This window comes from Phalacrocorax aristotelis, chromosome 5 (genome assembly GCF_949628215.1).
Source record: "Phalacrocorax aristotelis chromosome 5, bGulAri2.1, whole genome shotgun sequence".
Lineage (NCBI taxonomy): Eukaryota > Metazoa > Chordata > Aves > Suliformes > Phalacrocoracidae > Phalacrocorax > Phalacrocorax aristotelis.
The window spans coordinates 24,171,021-24,191,290 of NC_134280.1; the positions used below are offsets into that span (position 1 = coordinate 24,171,021).

The 20,270-nt window shown below is 38.1% G+C and overlaps 1 protein-coding gene across 6 annotated transcripts in view; it reads left to right on the forward strand.

Annotated features, from left to right (window-relative positions):
- RAPGEF4 (Rap guanine nucleotide exchange factor 4) overlaps nucleotides 1-20,270 on the forward strand; it is a 163,866-nt gene that overhangs the window by 119,265 nt on the left and 24,331 nt on the right. For all 6 annotated transcript variants that reach the window (XM_075093465.1, XM_075093464.1, XM_075093466.1 and 3 more), the window contains 10 exons: nucleotides 2,504-2,564; nucleotides 3,293-3,369; nucleotides 4,490-4,636; nucleotides 5,934-6,049; nucleotides 9,173-9,261; nucleotides 11,540-11,618; nucleotides 16,105-16,255; nucleotides 17,599-17,687; nucleotides 18,159-18,189; nucleotides 18,431-18,509. In XM_075093465.1, the coding sequence (XP_074949566.1) occupies nucleotides 2,504-2,564; nucleotides 3,293-3,369; nucleotides 4,490-4,636; nucleotides 5,934-6,049; nucleotides 9,173-9,261; nucleotides 11,540-11,618; nucleotides 16,105-16,255; nucleotides 17,599-17,687; nucleotides 18,159-18,189; nucleotides 18,431-18,509 (919 nt within the window). The remainder of the gene's footprint in view (nucleotides 1-2,503; nucleotides 2,565-3,292; nucleotides 3,370-4,489; nucleotides 4,637-5,933; nucleotides 6,050-9,172; nucleotides 9,262-11,539; nucleotides 11,619-16,104; nucleotides 16,256-17,598; nucleotides 17,688-18,158; nucleotides 18,190-18,430; nucleotides 18,510-20,270) is intronic.

The following is a 20,270-nucleotide window of genomic DNA, read 5'->3' on the forward strand; positions in this document are numbered from 1 at the left end:
GAAAATGCCTGGAGAAGAAAATGCAACTGTTCAAAGTCTCGCCATCATTGACACACTGTGTAGGCAACTGAAACAAGCTAAATAGCACTTTACTTGGTAGCAGAAAGATGTGGGTGCTTTCAGAAGGAGGAAGCCAGTCAGAAAGCAGATTTACGTTTAGCAATAGCTTCTTTGGAAGCTCTTGATATTTTCAGTAATTCTCAGCTAACTTTAACAGATGCAGCTAATCATGAAGCTGCATTACAGAAGGTTGGTACTCTGCGCAAACCTGAAACAATGTTTTTCAAAAAGAACATGCATCCGGAGTTGGTAACTGAACTAAGAGGGACAGCCAGCCAGCCAGAATCTGTAAATATCTCTGGGATGTAGCACAAAAGTGTTTAAAGGAAGACTTCTGTAAGATCCAGAAATGACCCTTTTCAAATCAAACAAAAGAAACTATCCAAGATGGACGGATACTGAGAGGGAGTGGAGAACACTTTTGATGCTACAGACGTAACCCAGAACAAAAAAATCAGAAACACAACATATTTCCAGCTCAGAAGGAATTCAGACTTGTGGTCAGGCTTCACAGCAAGTAGCATATAAAACAAGTATGGCAAGTGGTACAAACTGCAAGAAATGTTGGGCATTTTGAGGAATCACAGTTGATTCCATGTTTTTAGTAAAAATTTGGAAATGCCAGCCTATTACGTGCTGCATGAACTAAAGCAGAGGACAGAAACCAGAACTAGCTTAGAGGAAATCTTCAGAGAAGCAACAGACAGCATTGCTCCTGTGAACTGGAAGATTAATGGTCAATCGACTTGAAAGCAAATGGAATGTTTCTTCATTTTAAGCAAGGCATAATTCCTAAAGTAATAAGTTTTCTAGATATGCCACGAGCAGCAGGAAGTAAAATGGATAAAGCTCAAGTCGCATGGTGGTGAACTAATCCCTGCTAGACAAGCCTGTGAAGTTAATGTACGAATGAAAAACAATTATATAATCCAGTGTTAAAATCAAATCAAATTCTTGGCTTCATCAAGAGGATTCATTCACTGCAGAGGCAAATGACTGAAAAAACTGAGAAGACATCTGAGGACGTACATAGATAGGAGCACTCTCTACAATGCGCATAACAGTGCCAATGGGGTTGTATTTCCTGTCCTTACGAAAGCGTGATTGCCTTCAGGCAGAGATTATAAAAGAGTTTGGTAATCTAATTGTTACAGAAATCACAGGCCTGTGTGTTTGTTCACTGGTCAGTGTACTAAAAAAACCTGTCCAAACACTTCTATTTTTCCCTTTTCTTCTCCAGGCTGCAAACAGGGAGTGCTTTGCACTGGCTGTCAGAAAGGAGTTCTGGGAGAGGTGGCTGGCATGGTATATTTATGCTTGGTGCCTGAGCTAAGGTTTGGTGGGTGCCGTTAGGACATCAGAGCCTGAATTTGTCCACCCATCTTACGAGATGCATCCAGATTGTGTCCAGAATTTGAGAGTTCCTCCCCAGCCTTTTCTTCATGGCCTAAAAAATTTTTCAATTTAAACACTTGGGAGAATGGTGTGAAAATACTACTACTAAATATATGTTGGGAGGCAGCTTTTCATCTGTATTTGGCATGGCTAAGTTACACGGTTGTACCTCTGAAACACAGATTGTCACCAGCTGACATTCTCTGAAAACAATAATCCCCACTGCCTGGAAATTGGTCTCCAAGTCCTTGGAAACTTGCAGTTGAATGGAGACATAAAGCATGTAGGAAAACTCAGGATAATATGAGGTTCCCAGCACAGCTACTGTTTTGTGAAAGTAACGCTAACAGCGTTTACAGTGAGAAAACGTGGTTGTAAACAATGTCTCACTAGAGGCAGTTGCCCAGTCAGTCATAAGAGCTAATCACACCAGAGTAATACAAACCCAGTAAGGAGCAGGCTGAGACCAAGGGCAGTCACATTCTCTAGTTCCTGAAAGATATAGTGAGCTGGACGTTTTGCCTGGGAAGCTGTCAGATGGAGAGAGGCCTCAGCAGGTCCAGATGGCTGTGCCTCATAGCTCGATGCAGCAGAAGTGGCCAGACTTACATCAGTAAAGGGAAGGGTACTGATTTCTCAGGGGAGAACAAGAGTACTGCAGAGCCCCATGGAGTAATTGACAATTGCTAGCTATCTTCTATAATAGGTTAGCTATTATCATTTGAAATTTTCTATCAAGTTAATGTTAATTGTTAATGATGGTTTCACCTGTGTGTGTATGAAGAAAGATGTGGAAACCTGTGTCTTAAAGATGCTCTTGTCTGAGCCATTTGGAGCCAGGAAATATAGAGGCTCATGTACTGTAAAGCTAATCAGTAGGAAATAGGACATAAAGTGAAGCAGACCATTGTCTGGCTGTGGGACTCTGAATGAGTGCTGAATGATGCAGAGGGAAGGAAGCAGGAACTGGGGTATATTACGTGACTTCCTTTCACCAGCACAAATAAGATACATCTAAAACCTATAATTTCTCTCTCTTTGTTTTAAGGTAAAGCGAGAATTAGCAGGTGTCCTCATTTTTGAGTCACATCCCAAAGCAGGAACGGTCTGTAAGTAAATGGAGTCCTGTAAGATCTTCTTTCTCACTGTGGCATAAACATTTAATTTCTTAATGTTTAAACCACAAGAGCAAAACTTGGATGCACTCTTCAAAATTGACTGGCATTCAGCGTTTAAAACCTGGGGTAATAAGTGTTGGCTTAGTCTGTTGTGATTGCAGGGGCATAACCAAAATTCATTCTATATCCTTGGTTGGCTGTATATATCACCTACAATTTGGGTGTGCCTTTATCTAGAATTTTGGGTTGGACCAATCTCTATTTAAAATGTATTTTAATATTATCTTTATGTTAAAAAAATCTTGGCTGCACAAAATTAAGGATTTAAAATATTAGATTACTCAGACCTGTTTATACTGAGAAGTTTTAGCAAATGGATGTCAAATTCACAGCCACTAGAGAACTGGGTTAGAACATGGTGCTAATGTGTGCTGATTAGCAATTGATAGCCTGACATGTATTGGTAAAGTAGTTGTTGCAGTTGTCATGGAAAATAAAAGCAATTTTCACATCAGTGTAATAAAATAAGTACTATATGTGGGGCAGGGGTTTTCTAAAATCTGAAGGCAATTGCTTTTAAAATCATAGTATGCCCTTTTTCAAAGTAGACATTAATATGACTGCAGTAGAGTTACCTTGAATTTTATTGAGTGCAGAATCTGGCCCATTTATATTTTGAATGACTATATTCTCACCATAAAATCTTTTCTGTCTTGTAGTGTTTAATCAGGGAGAAGAAGGTACTTCGTGGTACATCATCCTAAAGGGATCAGTAAACGTAGTCATTTATGGCAAGGTATTTTTTTCAGAAGCCTTTTTATATTATTCTTATTATTGAAATTTTAAGAGTAAACTTTGAAGGAATACAGTTTAATTTAGAGCAAAATTGGTTTGTCTGAGGAAACAAATGGAACATAATTTTATTAAGAAATGATCCAGTGGTTTCACTGGTTATACTTCCAGTTGATTGCTGCATAATTTTGGGATATATTACACACCTTATGAATATAATTCAGCAGAGTTATATTAGTATATTTAGGAAAAAGTAATTTTCTGGAATTTGGTGAATTGCCAGACTTCTGCCTCATGGGGATTTTTGTCCTATCCCTTTACCACCATATTCTCTTGCGTTTGTATGACTAGTTTTTCTCACACTTGTCAGGCACGTCTGACAGAAGTACTGCTTTGTGACTAGTGGTTCTCAGGTTGGATGAACCCCTCCCATATTTATGTCAGCTTTTCATTTTAGTTAAGCTATAGACTGAAAAGCATCTCTATTAAATTTACTGTTCGTGAGAGAGGTTGTTCAAGGCAAAAAAATAGGACCTTGATACACAACAATCTAGTGAGTTTTTAAAAATCCATACTTCCCTATTGAATTTTCATTCAGTGACTAAGAACCTCCATTCTGAATACCAAGCATCTCACAAAAATCTAGCATAGAGACCCTGGTGGAATTCTGTTCCTAAGTAACCCATATTTAGCTAAAGTTTTTACCTCACTGGGTGGGCCAGATCCTCTGTTACTATAAATTGGAGTAAATGGAGCACTGCTGATTTACACCAGCTGGGGATGTGGTGTTACGTTATTTCTGCAAATTTGGTCTTATTTTTTAGGGCCTCTATAAACAAAAACCAAACAACTCAACAACTTTCTGTCTTCAGCAGAGCTAGAAGTCTTTCAAGCTGAATGTAATTTCTGAGAACAAGCCAATTCTTTTCTATTCTTGCCTTTCTTTAGTAATAGTAATAACCAGCTATCAAGTATTGTTTCCTAGTCATTATTTTGGCTGTTGATTTCCTGCCAAATAGATTTGTTTTGGTATTTGATTGTGAAGTCCGGTGTTTGTACAAGGACTTTCAATAGAATCCAGAGTAATGATGGGTTTCTACATGTAAATGTTTTGCTCTGTGCAGGGTGTGGTATGTACTTTACACGAAGGAGATGATTTTGGCAAGTTAGCGCTTGTGAATGATGCTCCCAGAGCAGCATCCATTGTTCTGCGTGAAGACAACTGCCACTTCTTGAGAGTAGACAAGGAGGACTTCAACAGGATCCTTAGGGTAAGAGTGGGAAGGGCCACCCCAACAGTGCAATATCAGAACTTGCAAATTTTTCTAGAATCTGGTTTATTTCTATGAATATGTTGATATTGATAACCTTGGTTGAAGTGTCTCTAATTGCAGAACAGAGATGTGACAGTCTAGAAGATCAAGGAAAGAATATATTAATAATCTTTCCTCTTTTTCTGTTCCTAGCTCAGCCATGAAAATGGGACCAAATGGAATCTTTTGTGTCTCACATTTCTGTAGCCTAGAATTTGCCAAGTGCTCAGTTTTTCTTGATGCTGCCCAGGATTTCTGGGTGATCTTCCATCAAATATTGAATAAAACAAGATCTTGCAGATAGGTCAGTGTCAGGTACCTTAAACTCAACAGATTCAAGGCAGAACCAAGTGGCAAATTAAATAAGGTAAATACATAAAGAAGGTAAATACAGTTAAATACACACGTCTTTAGCAGAGAGCTCTAGAAAGATATTCCCAGGCTAATTTTACAGTTATTCATGTTAGGACAAATGTGTTCCAAAGTCCAGATGTAATTCTGTAAATACCGTTTTGCGATCACTCATAGTATAGGAAGTCAAAACCAGTATCATCCTATATTCAAATGTATACATGCCCAGTATTGCAGCAATAAAACCAGTCCAGACACAGTACTGTGCTAGAAAAATGACACAAGATTGTGTTTACTGTACGAAAGGGAACAAGGATCCTATTGGCAGTAAGGTTGGGTTGGCCACGGATTTAGCTTTGGTGATACTTCAAAGAAGATCAAAGTCCATCGTCTCACTGATTTTCATCTGTGTTATTTGAATGCACATTATATTTAATTCTTCTTTTTTTCTTTTTCTACTGTGATCTGGTAGTGGAAAATGAAAAGTTTACTGACAGTTTATTGTGCTAAGGCTTACCATTTTTAAGTGTCATTTTGGTTTTTTTCAAAGAGAAAAGTCAGATTATGGATAATTATGTACATATATAAGTGGGAGCAGAGATTATATTACGTATGGGAAGTCAGGGGGGCACTCTGTTTTTGGGAAACTTTTTTACTTTGCCATAGCCAGAGATTTTTCACATGGCTTTTGCTGTAGTCCCTCCCACAATTCTCTGCCTTTTCCCCCAGTACCAGTGCTTCCTTCTTGATTCTGCCCGTGAGAAAAGCAGAATAAAGACAGATAAATATAGGGGAAAAGAACCAACCCCAGAGGCTTTTGTGTTTGAAAGTCATGCACTTTTTCAGAGTAACTAATCAGCCAAATTGGGTGCAGTTACTCTATTAAAAGTAACTTGTCTTGCAGGATGTGGAAGCAAATACAGTAAGACTCAAAGAACATGACCAAGATGTCTTGGTGTTGGAGAAGATCCCAGCAGGAAACAGAGTTTCTAATCAAGGAAATTCACAACCTCAGCACAAGTACGTTTTCATTCAATAGTGCAAATGTCAGACAATGATTAACCTTTTCATATGGTATTATTATCCAAACAATAGCATATTCCCCCTTTCTGTGGAAAAATGCAGTGCATATAAAGTTTTCTTTTTTTTAATCATCAGCTGATCACATGCCCCATACTGGATAATGTATCCATTTCCAGCAGCACATGAGTTCTATGTCTTTACACAATAGTTCTCTAAAGATCTCACTGTAAATACTTATCTCATGTAATAGTTTCTAAATAGACTACACATGGAGAATGCTGAAACCTTATTAAGCTGAGCTACTGTGTAAAAGATGTGAGGAAAATACGTTGTTTTATTTTTAAGTACAGATAACTTCATTTTGGATTCTGAGTTCTGGATTCTAATAAGAGTTCGCTAGGTACAATTTATATACAAAACTAAGATCTCGTGCAATGGAAGTCACACAGCTTATCTTACAGAATAGGTTTGCACTGTAATAACAATATTCATTATATTTTCTTTACTTTCTTACTAAAAGGGAAAAAGTACAATTCTGTTTGGATACTACTGTGTTAAGAGTAGAGTGAGGCTATTATCGTTCAAAATGTTGGTAAAAGCCCTAAAGGCTTTGTAAATGTGTTATTTGCGAACAGATGCACAATTTTCTTCAGAAACGCTTAAAAAACTCCAACAAAATAAGCACGAAGAAATTCTGAATCCTTTATCTTGGACCTTACTTTTTTTTTTCTCAGAGAAAGAGCTAATTTACTGTGAGATACGTTGGTTACAGTTTTTATCTGATCTGGGATTTCATATACCTATTTTATCTGCATAACTGAATATAAAGATTTGTATATGCTACCAGGAAAACATGTACTTTTACAACAATTTTTCCTTTGTCTAAATGAGGGGAACTTGACTGTAGCCAGTGGATTTGCATCAGCAGCTGCAATGCACAGCAACTTGGTCATAGATTTAAATCCATTTTCTTGGGTCTGATATATTATTCATGCTTTCAGAAGTGAAAGTTTCATTTAAACATATTTCAAACACTACCTTCATTGCAAACTCTTTGCACCGCATTATTTGTATTATTTAACGTTTTCTTGTTCAGTATCTGATAAAAATAGCTAGAGACATTTATGATCCCTGGTTGTTAGGCTTACATTCCAGGAATATTTTCAGGTAAAGCTCAGAATTTCATTTCTCTAAATATTTTATGCATTTGGTCAGCTTTTGGGTACTATCAACGTGCCAGCAAGGGAGCTTTTGCTGATAATAATGACAAATAGACACAAGCTACATGAAAGCGGAAGCTACCTTGAAAGTTCACTCTCTGTTTTTCAGCAGTCAGATTACCTTGTTAATGGTGTGCTGGCAGTGTCTTTTTGTTTAAGATCTTTTGAAGTGAGTTCACTGGTTTTGAAGATGACGTTTCTTTTCTTAGTAAATAGAATTAGTGGCTACGCTTGTGCTTAAGAGTCCAAATCAAAGTTACTGGTGTATTCTGATTACCAGAATGTTATTGGAATGTTAGTTGACTGTTCAGTACTTCTAAAAATCACTATGCTCAAAAGAGAAACTTAACAGGGACCTCTTCTTAAAGGCTTGCTGCTTTGCCCTTCATTGGGTAGCTTAGATCTCTGATACCTCTTCAGATGAACTGCCCTTTGGGCTTTGCTCCCTAAGCAGGTACGTAGCATTTGCGCTAAAGAGTTGTTCTGCATCCCGAAGTTGTTCCCTGCAATACCCAGTCAACCAAGAAACTAATTTTCTTCATCATAGCCTTGGGGAAAACTTCGCTTTGGGAACAGATCCTCTCAGCTGCAGTTTGGATTCTACTGCCTCTTCTGCTGAGGAGGTATAGCTCCTACATGCTCCCTGAGCCATGCTTTCAAACAGCGACGGTTTTGCTTCGAAGGACTAGCTCTGAAGTTCTCACTCCCAAGATCTAACTCTTTATGGGTGATCACACTCATGCAGGGTGAATTCAGCAGCCCTGCAAGTCACTTCACTGTTCATTTTCACTTTCATATTCAGAGTACAGCAACGTGTGATTTCTCTGCTTCACTGACTTAGATACTTGGTTAGTATCTCTGCGAGAATGTGCACTGGCTTAACAAGTGTTTGTGTTCTTGGGACATCAATACAGTTCTTCCAAAGGGGTTGGCAGGTAAAAGAACTGTGACGGTCAGTGCTCAAAGTGAGGAGGAGCTCCCAGGAGCTCAGCTCCACCACTTATTTCTCAGCAGGAGCAGAGTACCTTCACTTCTCGGGGTTTTTTCTTTCTTTTTTTTTTTTTTTTTAAGTTTCATACTTTATCAGTTGGCTTCCAAAAAAAGAAAAAAAAAAAGATGCAAAGATTGAAAGAATGGAGGGGAAGATACAAAAATCCAATCTGCAAGGAAAGAAAAAAAAGATGTTAAGACAAGTTTAGCAATATCCTATGATATTCTGCGGGTACTTAAAATCTTCATGCCAGTGTTTTTGCATGAAGCAGAAAAACCTGACTATTGCACTAGTTCCCTTACCTCCCCAAATTTATTTCAGGAAATGGTACAATCCTAAGTTTATCCACTTGAAAAATTTACTTACTTCAGCTATCTAAGGCATTGCACAAATTTGAAGATACAGTGTGCTATTGCATTATCTGCCCCATGTTCTCAGACCAACCTTGTTGGTGATGCTGAAGGAAACTGTTATACACATCAGTTCTCATTTCATGGTCATAGTAAGTCTGTTAAGACACTCTAATGACTGCTATTTGCTGTCATTACTGAGATATTTATTCTCAGTGGAGAAGCATTTCTGATTGCACTTCTCCAGGTTTGCACCAGTGCAGCTCTCCTGATTGTGGTGTAACTGTGGTGGTGTTATACCAGAGTACTTGTGTGGGAAGGGAGCATTCTGTCATCTCACACTCCCTGTGTAGGGTGGGGAGAGTTACTGCTCCCATTCTGCAGGGGGGAAGCCAACAAAGATTGTGAGTGGTATTACCCTAAGCCACACAGAAATTCTGGTCAGAGCAGGTATTTGTACGCTAGCACTTGTCAGTCCTGGTGTTCTCACTGGTACACTACTGTTTCATGATTAGCTGTTTTGCCTATGAGACACTAACTGCTCCTTTCCCTCCGTCAGGTATATTGTGATGTCAGGAACCCCAGAGAAAATTTTAGAGCACTTTCTAGAAACTATGCGCCCTGAAGCAACTTTAAATGAAGGAACAGGTATCTACATGACAAAGGCTGTGTTATTATTACTGCATAAGATGGTCTTGCTGGGGAAACACCACAATGTGATGCTTTGAAAAGCAGCTAGTGGTATTTTTTTCTCAGAATAAGAACTATCCACTGGTCTGAAACAACCCCAAGAAAACCTAGGAAATTCAGAATTAAAGATAACAATCCACTCCTTCTAGCCTACTCTATTGTATTTCTACTTTTGGTTCAGAGCAGAACAGCAAAATCTGAAAAGGTGCCAGACCACTAGTCGTGATTTTAATTAGGCACAACTATAAGGCCAGGACAGAGCGTGCATTACCTCCTGATGATAATGGTACTCAAACTTCTTGTTCTGGATGTTGCTTAATACTGTGAACTAGCTTGATAACACCAGCCATTGCGTTACGCTAGTATAAGTATTCCCAAAGTTTCATATCCATATCACATTGAAAGTATCACAATTTAAATTACTTGTTTGTGATACTTTCCCATGTGCAGGGAAGGAATTGTTACTGAAAAGAGAAGAACTCAGCACACCATGAGCCACATCCCAAAAAAGGGGTTGCTGCAACTGCACTTAATAGGCTGCTTTTCATTAGTGTAAAGACAACAGAGAATTTACATCTAGGGATTTAGGTATTTGCTGACTTACTATTAGTAAGTATTTTAATTTTTAAAAAGAGTCAGGCACAAAATGTTCCTCCTAATTATGACAAAGTAATGCAGAGACTACATAATATTGCTTTATCAAGTTCTTTTTACCCTGCAGATGTCTAAGAAGTATATATTCAAAGGTTTTCTTAAATCCAGTTAATCCATCACAGACCTCATAGTATTGGAGAAACCTGTATAGTGGTCCATAAATGGTGGAAGAGCTGCAAGATTACAGAAATTCTTTTACAGAGTGTGTTTTAACCACTTTTAAGAATAAAAATTACCCTTCTGATAGATACCTGTTTATTAAGATTACAAACAGAATGTTCTTTAAGCCTGCAAGAATATAACCACAAGTTTACTATTCATAGCATGCATGCATTATACATTTCCCTAAAAAGAATTATTTTCTAAATCTTTTAAAACTTTTCCCCAAAATATCCAATGACAAGATTATACCTATATTCTAATGGGATACAAAATGTCACAATTCACAAACAAAGCTATTTTTAGGATATAGAAGCTCAGAGTCCTGGAAAATTGAATTTTTAGTGTATGCATTCCTTTAGTTTAAGAACAGTTAAAATCCACTTTGCTCTGGAGACTATGCAAAAAGTTCCACCCTTCCAGAGGTGAGTTTTGTCAACTGAGAGGTATTTTCATATATGAATTACAGTGGAAGCAATGATATAATATTACATTAAACAGTTATCTCACCATATTTTTTCTGATATTCTTTACTTACAAGGTTTTAAAATTTTCTTATCTCAAAAGTTGCACTTGTAGAAATTATAACCGACAGTATTGTTTTTATTGTTTCCCAGTGATTCCATATAAGACTTGCATAGTTTAAAAATAAAATAAAGTTTATTCTCACTGCCAAACTTATTCTGGCCTCTGCAGTCAGACTTTATAAGTCCTTCTTGTTGTCACAAATACAAAGATAAGGCAAAATGGGTTTTACACCAGCGCCAGATCATCTCAATAGAAAAAACAGCATCCTATTTTTTGCCAGAGAAAATGCAATCATATCTTTCATATACATTTTAACGTAAATGTAGCAGCTGTGATATTTTTGAATCAAAATAAAATCAGAAATTTGACTGTCCATTTATGTCTTTTAGGCGTTCTGCTCAATGCTAGGAAATCAGCAAAGAATTAAATTATTTGCCACCTCCTGTGTAGTATATACTAAATGTGCTGCCTGGTATTGTAGTTCCCTAAAGCCAAATGCAGCAGCACATCTTAGGTACCCAGGCGTGGCAGGCCTGATTCTTGTTATGCTAAGATCTCTAGCTTCTAGATCTTCTTGTAGGGAAGTATATCCTAATAGTTCACTTTAGCACAGTTGGGGGTTTTTTGTTGTGCCAGATTTCCCTTTGACACAGGCAAATGCCTGTTAATATAATTGCGGTAAAACTCATGCAGGCAAGAATAGAAGCTTAGTATATTAGCTCATATTTGTTCATTCCCCATTTTCATACTTAATGCCTATAAACTAAGTGCAAAAAGACCCCTTTATTATCTGCAGAGGGCTAATAAGATATTTTAGCTGAAAGAAAACGCATCCTTGTGATCCCCAAGCTGTTTGCAGGGGCTTAATTGACATTTCTTTCTTCTTTTTTCACAGATTCTGTTTTAAGTGATTTTATTATGATGCACTGTGTTTTTATGCCAAATAGTCAGCTCTGCCCAGCCTTGATGGCACAATATCCTTTTTTAAGGGAAAAGTTACATCCCTTTAATAGCTATCCCTACTGGTGATGAGACTGAAGCTTCTCTCTCTCAAGAAGTACATCGTGTTGCATGGAGGCTGTGCCTTGTGGGTAGGTTCTCAGTGTCTGAATAACATCTGTCCATAGCTCAACAACTCTGAAATGGATAGTGTATACCCATGATGGGATACAGTCCTGGAGCATGGAAACTGTATCTTTCCTGTGCCGATTACTATTCCAAGGGAAAGAAATGTACTGTCTCTCCACCAGATAAGTGAAATTGCATAAAAGTTTGGATTACCCTTCCTGTATCCTTTCTGTCTTTCTTGTGTTTTTTTGCTGAACTACAGCACCTACATTTTAACTAAGATCATTATGTTTTGGTGATTTCAATAGCCCGCTTTATAGATTGCAAGCTGCAAACTGCCTCAAGCAAAAGCGTGCCTAAACTAGTAGAATAATGTGTAAGTAGTTCCTAGGTGCTGTCATAATGGTTATGAATGAAAATAATGATAATCTATAATAACAGTCTAGAACAAATGTTAACAAACTTCAAGAAACTTCAGCTGCATGCGTATACCTAGGAGATGAAAGCTTACAGTGGACAGCATCAAGAGCTGGAGGTGATTCTTATACTGTCTGCATGTTTTACAGAAGGAGTCTGTGAAATATCCATCAGTCAGTTACTGGCAGGTCATTTGGTTTGGGGAGCTGTTGGCACCAAGAGTTTTCCTTGTGCAGAGTGACTTGAATCTATCAAGTGACTGGGAGCAATAAATAAACATATGATGTTTTCTGTTTTATAGAATTCTGACAGGGGTGTAATAACTTCAATTCCCTATTTATTTTTTTTAGAATCAGATTGGTGTGAAAGTGTGCTTTCCTTGAAGCTCAGCAGGGCGAGTGAATGCTAACACCCTGAAACCACAAAATAGAGCATCGTGTCCTTGTCTGGCAAGCTCGAGAATCCATTTGTGTTACTCCTAGCAAGGACAGTAATTGTTTTGAAAACCTTTGGACCCATAAAACTGGTCTGCAGAAAATTGTTTGTACACCAGAAACAAACACATTTTCCAAAACCACGTAGTTTTGGATATCAAAAGTATTATGAAATGCTGTTGCTGACAGCTTTGAGAGGGGAAGAAAAGGGCAGCACTTTTTATAGGTTTTTTTTTCTGGTTTATCTAGCTCATATTATTCAATCACTCCATCTGAGGCTCAGGCTTGTCTATCCTCAGTTATAATAGTATACCTCTGATAGACAATAACTGGGAAAATCAGACACCTAAGCAAAATGTACCTCATTGTTTATAGGGGAAAAGCTTTTCTGAAGATCAAAGTGGTAATGTCACTTGTGTATACATATTCACTTGTGATGAAATCTCTTCTGGATAGGAGGCTAAGACCATGGTCTTTAGGTGGGTCATGGCAGGCATCGTGCTAATTCTTTTCAGAGAGGAGGAGGAGGAGGAGGAGGAGGAGGGCTGGAAGTAACTGGTATCCCACTGCTTTAGTGTCACCTTCTCCCAGAGCTGCATTATTGTTTCTTTGGTCCATTCTGAATATGGAAAATCAAACCGTGCTATGTTGATTGTACCATTGAAATTTACTGTTAGAGTTGAAAGGTTGCTAACAAAGCTCATCTTTTTTGAGCAAAATCACTCTACAAAAATGTTTGCCGGTGCTGTGAGACTAAGGAGAGATTAGTTATGCTCAGTGAGAAAATGAAAACAAAAAAAGAAGAAGAAGAAAGGTGATTCAGTCAGAGACACTGTTTTTGCTGCAGCTCCCAATTTTGAATCATTACAAGTCTGTTTTCTTACACTCAGTTAGGACACTATTTTAGCTGGCAGCATGCAAGTGTGAGTAGAGCTAAACCACTGTAGTGCTTTTAAGCATAGTACAGGTATAAATCATTTGGGTTTTCACTTCTTTTACAGCAGTGTTTTGGCATATGTAGGTTCTTTATTCCTGAAAGGAATGGACGGATGCATCGTTTTGGCTAAGTAACATTATCGCTTGCTGCAGATTCAGTGCTTATCCTGTGCTGTCCCTTGGCACACCACTCTTTTTTAGTCATTGAAGTATAAGGATCCTGCAATATTAAATAAAAATCAGATATTTCTTTTTTATACGGAAGCAAAGGGCATGCTCCCCTGTCCTGGATCAGGACATCAGTCCTGTGTGTTGGACCGAGGCCCCTGTTTACCTCTCTTCTTCACAGAGATGGAAATGGATACATTCTCAGAGCTGCAGCTTGTCAGAGGGAAGCAGGGCAAAGCCCAAAAGAAAACTTGGAGTAGCACCTCCAAAAGTGCACTTGGGATAGTGCAAGCTTGTGAGCATGTGTGCAGGTGTACATATTTAAAGGACCACTGTCTAAATACTTTGGAACTATAAACTCCTCTTTTGCTCTCTGTAGATGATAGTCCTTTAGCATGTTTCTCTATGAATGTTTTGTGAACCTACTTTACCATCACGCCAGCAAAATAGTTTGCCTTCTACTGTTGTAATGGGTGCTGGTTTTCCACAGCTCCTGATGGCTAAGTATTCCCACGCAGGGAAGAACAGACTTCAGAATTGCTTCTACTTCCTAGCATATGCTAGACGTAATTAGAAATATGTATATTGAACCATGTTGGTGTTGATAAATATTTTACAGTTATCTGATAGTTGTTGCAAGTGTACATGGTATTTTACTTCCGATTGCAGTCTGCAGTGAAGCTGCATCCTGTAGGTCCCGTAAAAATGGGAGAACCCTTCACTGACTTTCCCTGTGATAATGTTAATAAAAGAGCAATTAATACAAATGAGCAGTAAAAATACAGAAAAATTACCAGTGCCTGTGGTGAGTCAGTTAATAAGAAAGTAAAAATACATGAAATAATTACAGTGTTTGAAAGGTAAAAATGGCATGAGAAAAATGACTCAGTAGAATATTAAACTTGCTCCCTGAGACATCAGAGCACATAGCTTACAATATATTATTTATTTCTTATGACCCTTTGACTTATTTACTCCCATAAATGTACTGACACGTTTAGTTCTGTTGTAATTTTAAACCTTTCTGAGGGAAATTAAAATGCAGATTTCTAAAAGTTTGTCAGTCAAATGAGCACCCTAGTAACCCTAGTAGCATGTCAAAACTCTGCAGGAGTTTTGGGCAGGAGGATCATTTGGAAAGTGTGAGTTAATAGATACTTTTACCCATTATATTTTACTAGTATTTGTTAGGGAAATGCTTTTAAATGAGAAGCTTAAAATAAATATCTTAGATAAATTTGATTTCTAATTAATGTTTTAATTTTCTGATTACTATTTTAAAATCTTTTGTTAAAGCAACTGAAAGTGCACCTTGAAAGGATGCTGGACTTCACTGTGAGTGAAAGACTGTCAGTATTTTAATATTAAACTTCACTATATAATTGGGAGTGGTATTATTCATGACAATCCAGGGTCAGAATTTTGGTATCCGGGAAGGAAGACTGAAGATGTGACTGCACTCATTCTGTGCTTACTTCGCATTCAGCCATCAATTTTTCTGGAATCAGTTTAAATATATATTGTTAACCTCTGATCAGTGAGAAGTAGGCACACAAATTGTCATATCCCGTTTCTGCTGGGGATTCTTCTTCATTTTCACTCAGATTAAAAGCTGAAATTATCTCAGTTTATTGCCCATTGTGCCGTTACTTTTTTCTGGATTTCTTCCTTTCAATAAATGTTACTTCTGGCCTTTTTGCTATTTGCATATTTTTGTAATGTTGACACTGCATCATGAAAAAGGTCAATGAAATGTTTCCCATTTTTTCTTAGTGTTTATCACAAAATAACTATCACAAAATATTGTGTCCCAAATATGCTTTATTTGATAGAGTGGAGACTTCTGATTTCCCCATATGTAAAATGAGGCTTCTACAGAATTTATTATTTTACCCTGTGTCTCTATAGTTAGTCTAGGCTGTAAGCTTTCAGGTCCCCCTACCATAATGGGACTGAGGTTCACCTTGGGTTACAGTAACTTCTAAAAATAAAAGGAAAAACACTGGTGGTTCATTCCAGTAGTCTTCCTCACAGATGGAAGACTGGAATTGTTAATAAACATGAAGTGACATTTTTCTTTTTCTTCAACTGTCTCAAAGAAGAACAAGGAGAAATACCCTTCTTCAGACTCCGTGGTTAATCCTCTTCTCTATTGTTCCAAGTGTCATTTTTGTTCTGCTCCCCTACAGCAACTGTCTCTGTGGTGGGATTGTGATCATTCCTGTGCTCTTTAGAGAATTCACTGTCTTTTTACTTTTTAGTATGAACGTGAAAGGTTTGCAAGTCTTTATGCTAGCGGCAGTCGGAAATCAAAAGTATGTATTGGAAAGTTGTGTTTGAACACCTTGAAAATGGTTTGTTGGAAGTCAGTTGTTTATGAATTCATACTGGTTTTGATATTTTCAATCACTGAGTGTTTTCCTTGACACCGTGGCACCTATCATGCCCAGCCTTCCCAGGGTACAGAGCAGGAGAAAATGGATTATGCCCTCAACAATAAAAGGCGAGTCATTCGACTGGTTCTGCAGTGGGCTGCTTTATATGGAGATTTACTACAAGAAGATGAAGCAGCGATGGCATTTTTGGAGGTATAAAGGAATTGTTGTATCATTGTACTGAAAAGTACCTACCAAGCAAGATAAGCTGAAAGCCTGTTCCCGGTCTGTAGAATTCTGTTATGAACTAAAGAGAAGTAGGTCATTTCAAAGCGGAAACTCATCCCTCTGTTTTCTCAGTTTTAGCTGCAGAGAGTATACATGCTACAACAGTGCTTGAACCGCTGTTCAGCCTCTGTACCTCTGAAAATATCTGGTGGAGTCACAGACCCCTTTCAAAGCACTGCATGAGTAGATTGCTTTATAGCAATAGATGAATTTGCTTTTTTTTAGTATTTTCTTGTGAATAGTTCAGAGGCTCTACAGGTGGAACTAGGGGGCTGTTTATGCCTGCCTGAGGCGTGACAGGAAGGAGCTGGAAGGTTCTCACTCTACAAACCCAAAAATCCATTCCATTTGAATGAAATCTGTACTGCAGCTCTTGGAATTCAAGATCTTTGTCTTCAGAACCCCTCTGATCCCTTACAATCATTTAACTCCTCAGACATTGGTTGTAAGGTCTTTGTGGTAGGTGCCATATCCTTCTATTTCTAAGATAAGATGCACTGCCAATGTCATGTTAAGTCATTGTGATTGCCATTATTATTGTTATAAATTGTGTCTATGGAACACAATCCTGTATGTTACTGGCTGAATGGAAGTTTTTGCCCCAAAGAGCTTAAAACTGAATCTAAGTTAAGAGTTAGCAGAGGGGAATAGAGATGGTTCTTAACTATGACAGACATATAGCAAGCCCATATGGGAAAGCTTTTCATAATAGACAAGCTTTGGAGACGTACGTAATGTCTTTCAGGAGTCTAGAAGTTAAAGAACAATTACTAGTTGCAAGCACTGACCCCTTCTTTGGATCAGTTTTATGTAGGTGTGGCAGGAAGAGGTTTGAGTAGGGTTTAAAAGAGGGTAATATTGTAGCAGACTCGAGCAGCTGAAAGTCAACTCAGTAGCAAATGAACCTCTAATGACTACAACAGCAGTGGGTAAAAAAAAAACAACCTATCATGTCAGATTACTTGTGAATTTTATAGTCTTTATCCTTGATAATCTGAAAACGCAGTTTTTACACAAGGAGTCAGTGGTTACACAGTGAGCTAAGGAGCCTCATCAGGCTTCCCTTCTGCATGTGTAACTCATGCTTTAAATCAGCTGGAGATAAACAAGTAGAAGTAATAGAGGGTTGGGCCCAGCATGTGTTCCTCTATGCAGATTATCATTCTTTATAATCATTAAGCTATCAGATGTCATCTCATAATCCTCTATCCCGAGTACTGCTCATTTACCCCTATAGTTATTTAAAGACTATTTTGTATCATTTACAGGAATTTTACGTGTCTGTATCAGATGATACTAGAATGATTGCAGCACTAAAGGAGCAACTTCCAGAGCTAGAGAAAATTGTAAAGCAAGTGTAAGCACAGTTTTTACTTCTTTCCTTCCCCTGCCCTTTTTCTCAGTGAATAGATAAAGAAAATTTATTGCTTATATCTATTAAAAATACATTCTATGAATGGCACTCAGTCATACAAGACTGAATGTTTGCATGCAGGCTTGTTTGGATGAATGTCTGTGGCCCTCTCTTTCCACATCGTTCTTGCAAACACCAAACTCTCACTTAAAGGTTGACAGAAGGAATAAGAAATTGTGTACACACCACTGAAACTAAGCTGGATGCTTATTTCATGCTTACATGGCCTTTGTATAGTATTTTCCCTGCCTTGGTCATAGATTAACTATGGTATCCTTTGGTCTTTTTGTATATGCAAACATGAATATGTTGGTATTGCAGTTTGACACGTGGTACATATTCTATAGGTGATTTTGTACACAAAGTCTTCCAGGTAATATTTATTTATATATACCATGCTTTACCTTTTTATAGTTCTGAAGAACCTAAAGCACCACAAAAGAAGGTAAGATAATTTATTTGACATTTTCTAAAGTAAAAGCCTTAGCACAACAAATCCATAAGCATCTTTTCTTTCGTTATCATGGATGTATTAAAACAACACATTGAGAAATAGCTTTTAACATTAAGTGTCAAATTCTGCATTACTACTTTTTCCTGCCATTGATAAAAGATCTATTGTAGATCATATGTATCCCGTCATGTTTCTTTTTGCACTGATGTGAATCCTGATGATTCATTTTCAGCACAAAGTTCTTCTGCAGCTGTTTAACACAAGTGATGACAGATCACAGAAACGCCAGCCTATCAGGGGCAGCGATGAAGGTGAGCTCCTTCTCTGCAGGTTTTCTTGAGCCACGGAGATTTGCAGTAAATTTGTCTCTCTCAAAAAAAGGGTCTAAAAATAAACAAAAGTACCTACCCACAGTTTTGAAGCCTGGCCTGAAGCAAAATCTGCTAGCCCAACATTCTCCATCATTGATGCTCCTGGTCTTTTCCCTTAGTTACTCGCACTATCAAACACTGTGCTTCCTCAGAGGAAGATGTACAAAGCTTTAAAATATGGAATGAAAAACCCGGGTAAGAACCAGTACAGACAGTGTCCATGCAGGTAATGGCAGTGCAATAAATAGTGGGTGCTGCAGGTCATGTTTGAGCCTGTGCCTCCCCTGCATAGTTTGAACTGTTAGTTACTGTTAGTAATATGTACAGCTGTTCCTTTGAGAGATAGGAGTGGAGCAAATAATCATGCCATGGATCTCTGCCCTGTGGCACACAGCCTAGAAAACAAAATCTGCTGGTTTGCCCTATTGCTATTGTTTGATTCTCTGAAGAGATTAAGGTAAAATTTACAGCAGTGTATCAGAATATAATTTTCAGTTGTACTGGCTTTTCATATTGTCCTTTACTTCAGGCAGGTTAAAGCACTGCTATGAGAACAAAATCCTGAGCTCTGCTGATGAGATCTGTTCATTGTAAACAAAGATACATGTCCCTTAAAACTCACAAGTCTGAGGATTTCTTTGCAGCTGACAGGGCCGCTCTCTGAATGGTTGTTTTGGTGTATCTTCATCACAGAAAATAGCTTCTGCTTCAAGGTGTTTGATATTAAAGGATAGCTCTTGCTAGAGAACAACAGTAAAAATAAGGGAACGAAATGCAAGGTCATACAGCTGAGAAAGCTGGTGGCATAAATCAAACCAACGGAAGAGCCATTTCAAAAGCTGGAAGTAACTGCGTATGAACAGCAGACATCCTGCCAGGCGTACAGCTTCTGTTGTCCCTACCAGTGTTTCTTCTAGGTCTGCAAAGACCGAAGCAGTTGCGGCTGCCAGGGAAGTACTACTTCTTGTTTCTGGGTGGACAGGCAGTAACTGCCTCTTTCGTATGGCTGCACCTTCCTCATTCATAGGGCAGGCAGCACACTGAGCATTGAAAATCCATTGACAGCTATAACCCCAGGGGCTGCTTGGCTGGGCTTGACAGCTGAGCTGAAGGAGTGTTTTGCTAACTTCTTCTGTCTTAAATTCATGTCACTTTGGGCTGCCTTGCTTTTTGCAGGCTAATGTACTATCATATTGATTTCTAGGCAGCCAGAGGCCTGGGTTCATGCATGACTCTGTGAGCCAATTTGTACTGTACACTCAAGTGTATTCTTACTGTTAGGGTATTTTTCTTCATCGTCTACAACAATCTTGATTTGGCAATTATATACTTGCTTGTAAAAAACAGGTCACACACAGTTTGAGTTCTGATTGTAACCAAAACTATTTTCAAATCTATTTTGTAAACAGGAAAATTATTTTCCTATAATTAAGAGAGTTTGACATCAGTTTTCCTGACTCTTGAAAAGAAGTGTTGATTTAGAATAGTATAATGTCTGGAACATAACAAAGTGCCAGATTAAATTGGCGTCCATAAATAATGTGGCAATACTGAAACACTAGTACTTCGTGGTTTACTAAAAGCTCTGGGAAATCAGAGATTTCTATACTAGAAATTGTAGAACATCTGAGGAAGGAGGGGGAGCTATCAAAACTGTAGTGATTTATTGTTGCTTTGTTTGTTTCATTTGTGAGGAGTGGT